This window comes from Otolemur garnettii, unplaced genomic scaffold (genome assembly GCF_000181295.1).
Source record: "Otolemur garnettii isolate 467f Iridium unplaced genomic scaffold, OtoGar3 scaffold00048, whole genome shotgun sequence".
Lineage (NCBI taxonomy): Eukaryota > Metazoa > Chordata > Mammalia > Primates > Galagidae > Otolemur > Otolemur garnettii.
In genome coordinates, this window is record NW_003852443.1 from 3469276 (window position 1) to 3474427 (window position 5152).

General features: G+C 36.4%; 1 protein-coding gene across 1 annotated transcript in view; it reads right to left on the reverse strand.

Annotated features, from left to right (window-relative positions):
• Positions 1-5152, reverse strand: part of DUSP19 (dual specificity phosphatase 19) — an 18924-nt gene that overhangs the window by 2555 nt on the left and 11217 nt on the right. The window contains exon 3 of the mRNA XM_003791516.3: positions 3991-4143. Within this exon, the coding sequence (XP_003791564.1) occupies positions 3991-4143 (153 nt within the window). The remainder of the gene's footprint in view (positions 1-3990; positions 4144-5152) is intronic.

The window sequence follows — 5152 nt, forward strand, 5'->3', positions numbered from 1 at the left end:
GGTGACAGCTTAAGGCTCTGTCTCAAAAAAAATTAAAAAAAGAACAGCCACTTTTCTACAGCTTTTGAATATACATTTTTTATCATTCTTTAGGTATCATATTATCCTTGAAAGTATTTCCAGAAAAATTACTGGCTCTATATCCCTTTTCCAGAACTCAAAATAGTGACAAATAATATATTAAGTAATTTGTTTTTCCTTTTTACTTGCTGGTTTCTTCTGCCTGGGACACCTTTGCTCTTCTTTGGTCAACTAACTCTGACTTCTGTTCTAAGAAGAGAGTGAGATGAAGGCAGGAGAAATGTATTTGTGATCTTTGTATAATTTTTGGCACATTTTAAGTATTCCTAATACGTTTGCTAAGTGAATAAATTAATTTGTTCTGCATTTCTAAGAGGAAAGTATTCTCTCAAAAATTCAAATCACCATTTTGCTCTAAGTAGATAAGAGTTAGGCTATGAGCAGATAGTAATTATGCTACATATTTCCATTTTATAGAATTTCATTTTTCCTTATGCTATTATGAATACATTTTTCAACTAGACTGCAAACTCCTTGAGGGCAGCAATATTTCTCAGAATAAAGTCATGAAGAGATCTCTTCTGAAAAAAAAAATCGGTGAAGAAAATTAAAGAATTCTATTGTTGGGTGGCGCCTGTGGCTCAAAAGAGTAGGGCACCAGTCCCATATGCCAGAGGTGGTGGGTTCAAACCCAGCCTGTGCCAAAAAACCGCAAATAAATAAATAAAATATTTAAAAAAAAAAAAAAGAATTCTATTGTTAAAACTAAATATCTACCAGTCTATAGAATATAGAGTTTTCAAGACAAGGAAATATTGTCTGAACTTAGGATCCCAGTATAAAATGTAAGACTTGAGAAGTTGGAACATTTTGTGGAATTCTAGTACGTACATCTTATCAGAAACATCTTATGCAACTCCTCAGATTCTCGTGGTGCCACCATTTCAGGTAATCTCAGTTCACTCCACCTCAGCTGGTAATTCCATGGTCGCTGCTGCCCTTAGGCCTATTCAGTTTTGCTTTTCTAAGAAGGCAGGCTCTTACCTCATGGTGTCCATGTACATAGCCAGGTATACCCTGAGCTCTGGATTCTCTTGCTACTTCTGAATTTGTATGTAAAGTTACATCACAGGTCATCGGATTTGGTAAGCCCAGAAGAGAATATTGTAACCAGGAGGACGGCGCCTGTGGCTCAGTGAGTAGGGTGCCGGCCCCATATACCAAGGGTGGCGAGTTCAAACCTGGCCTCGGCCAAACTGCAACAAAAACATAGCCGGGCGTTGTGGTGGGCACCTGTGATCCCAGCTACTTGGGAGCCTTAGGCAAGAGAATGCCTAAGCCCAAGAGCTGGAGGTTGCTGTGAGCTGTGACACTACAGCACTCTACTGAGGGCAACAAAGTGAAACTCTGTCTCTAATTTTATATATATATACACATATATATATATATCTGTATATATATATATGTATATATATTGTAACCAGGAATTGTGGGGTTACTTACATCTCTGTCAGCAAACTCTGACCAGTGGGAAGCAGGTGCTGACAGAGAGCTAGGCAGATAAATCTCTCTCCTCCCTCCCAAGGTCAGTTTCTTTGTACTGCCTGTCCAGAGATGTGCTGGGTGATACAACAGCTGTACATTCTGAGCATGCAGCCATTTCCCTGTCAGCTTATTGTGAGATGAGCTCAGCAGGGTAAATACAGCATCTTGCACTGCTTCTTATTCTTCCCTCTCACTTTATCTAGAGACTGCAGCTCTCAAGTTAAACATCAGCTCCTAATCCTCATCACATATTCTGTTTTTAGGAAATCCAAGTTAAGATTCATTCTAATTAACTATTGGCCCAAATTAAAGCAAGGTTTAATTTTTTTTAAATCCAAACCTTATTAGAATACTCAACTTTCTTGGTTTTCTTTCTAGATACTAGTACCTTCTCCAATTTTTACATACTGTATGTACATATCTTCTAATTTTAATAGGATTATGGAGATATCTATATTTTAGCCTCTAAGGCACACTGTACATCTCCTTAGAGAAGTAGCCAATACGGAAACATACCATTCTTTTTTTTCTTTTTTTTTTAGAGACACAGTCTCACTTTGTTGCCCTTGGGAGAGTTCCATAGCATCACACAGCTCACAGCAACCTCCAACTCCTGGGCTTAGGCAATTCTCTTGCCTCAGCCTCCTGAATAAGCTGGGACTACAGGTATCCGCTAACTATTCTTATCTATTATACTATTAATTGGTACAATCTAGAACCGATAAAATTTTCACAAGAGAAGAGAATGGTCAATATTAGACTTTGACTTTTTTTTTTTTTTTTTGCAGTTTTTAGCCGGGGCTGGGTTTAAACCTGCCACCTCTGGCATATGGGGCCAGCACTCTACCCTTTTGAGCCACAGGCGCCACCTCCATATTAGACTTTGAATTAGAAACCTCTTCCTTTGCTTACCTCCAAACACAGTCATGCATCACTTTACGATGGAAATATGTTCTGAGAAATGCGTTATCAGGCATTTTCACTGTTGTGTGAACATTGCAGAGTGTGCTACACAAACCTCAATGATAGTAAAGCCTACTACACGCCTAAGCTGTATGGATGGCACAGCCCACTGCTCCTAGGCTACAAACCTGTACAGAATGTTACTGTACTAAATACTGTAGGCAACAGTATTATTTGTATAACTAAATATAGAAAGGGCACAGTAAAAATACAGTATTACAGTCTTATGGGCCCACCATTGTGTATGTGGTCCATCATTGACCAAAATGTCATTATGTGGTAAATAAGTATATCCTGTTATTAAATAGAGTTGATGAATAGAGTTGAATAGTTTTATTTTCCAGGCAGCCAAGCAGGAAGGCTCTTAGAATAGTGCTGGGCATATTAAAGCACTCAGTAAATATTAATAAATGAAAAAGGGATGGGAAAGAAAAGAGACAGTAGAAGGGTTATCACTAGACCAGAATTCAATTAAACTTGATTCTAATCCTAATGTTGTTGTTAGGTATTCCAGGAGAGTTACTTCTCTCTGTAAGTGCTTCTACTTTATCTTCTATTTATGTTACATAAATATCTTAAGAATATTTACTGAATAAAAATTATGTAATTTCAAGGTATAATTATAGGTAATAGCCAAGCCAGATGCCCTTCCTGTCAAAATGGTGACTTGGATATAGTACCAAGATTAAAGCATTATGTTATAATATTATGTTTGTTAGTTTTCTAAAGTCAGAAAACCAATGGATGTCTTCAGATCAGCAGTTTCATGCAACCTTGGTAAAGCAGTTTATGCTTAGTCCTTAGAATGCCTTAAAATTTTATTGCTAAAAATACATAGATTCATAGTCATTACCTCAGTCATTAAAATGAATGTAAATTAATCATAAATACACTAGTAGGTCTAGAGTAGTTTGTGTGTTACAGTTCTGACTACCCTGCAAACAAGTCAGAGGACTAACTAACCCTTAGAGGGTTGATTATAAACCCTCTGAGGAAATCTAACTAAATATTTCCATAAGGAAAATTTAGTAAGTGGATAATTTTATCTCCTAACTTTCTTAGTAAGGCCTACAAAGATGAGAAGCTGAATTAATGTTAAAAGTTAATATCTCAATGAGAAAAGAGAAATTAGAAAACTGAATAACTGTAGGAATTAATGAAATGCTATTAAAGGAGAAATTTCATAATGTTGTTTTAGAGAGTCATTACTAAAAAGATTAAGTTTGATTAATAGATCCATGCTCTCAAATTTCTGCTTTTGAAGAAACTGTGGATCAAAAAAAAACTTACCATACAATTACTATGTGCCTAGAAATTAAAAAAGTACTTTTTAACTTCCCTAAGGTTACCACAGTGCAATATATCAATATAGCAAAATTGCACTTATACCTTATGAATACTACAAATAAAACAATGGGAAAAATAAAATAATAAAATACAGACACTAAAATAAAAACTTACCTTCATTTTTGCTTGTTCAATAAATTCAAAACACTCTGGAAAATAAGATAAGATATTCGTTTCAGGAAGATCCAATATAGAAACGCTCTTATATGTAAAGTCACTTAGGAAAGCATTTTCTACTCCATATGCAACATTGAGAATATGAGTCACCTTAAAGAGAAAAAAAAGATAATTTTTTAATGTTTTACTAAGTCCCATGATCGAGGCAGTTATCTAAGAAGAGACTGAGATATTGTCATCTGTACCAAGAATAATAAAAATTTAAATATGACTCATGTGAATACTTTCTTCAGGAAGTGTTCTGACTGCCACACCCCTCACCAGAAGAGCTCTTTCCGTATATTCTCATAGCCCCGTCCTTGCCATATTCTAGCTCACACCCCTTAGAGACTGTCTGTCTCACTCACTGTACTAGAAACTCCATGCGTGTAGGGAACACGTGGAAGTGAGTGAGCAGTAAGCTTAGTCCAAAGCGTTTAAAATCTTAGCTGAATATATCAGAGACTGTCCATATATTATAAAAAACATAAATAGGAGTATTATTAGCAGTCCACAACTTCCTTTTCAATTATTTCCCTATTTTCCTTTATACACTTTATTAACAAAATGGTTCTCAAGTTTAAAAGCTCCCCTAGTGAACTTTCAAGAACTAGCAATGCCACAGGGCTTCATACCTAGAGATTCTGATGAATTGGCCTAGATGAAAGGTAAGAGGTGGGATAGCTGCAAAATTTTCCTTCAGACAGTATATTCAAGCAGCCTCCTCCTACTCTATCTGTATGTTGAAAACCCCTTTCCTTGAGTCCACCAAGCATGTAGAAGCAAGCCAAGTAGAGAATCCAAAGGGGCAAACTAGATCAGAAAAAGCATTGTCATGCCCATGCTTCTTACTGTACTTACTCTTTTCTTGCTATGAGTCCCCAATTTTACCTAACATCAGTATTTCCATGCATTTCACACATTTCTAGAGTATTTGTCCAGCCCTGCCTCTCTTGACCCCACCATCCTCACAAGTATAGCTTGCCTTCCACTTCCCTCCCACACACAGTTGGCTAGATCTGGGTGGACACTTGACTTAAACCATGTCAATCAGATTATCTTCGGAAATTTTAAAAATAGGTTTAAAAGACAGAGTAATCTATAAACTTGAGAGCTTTAC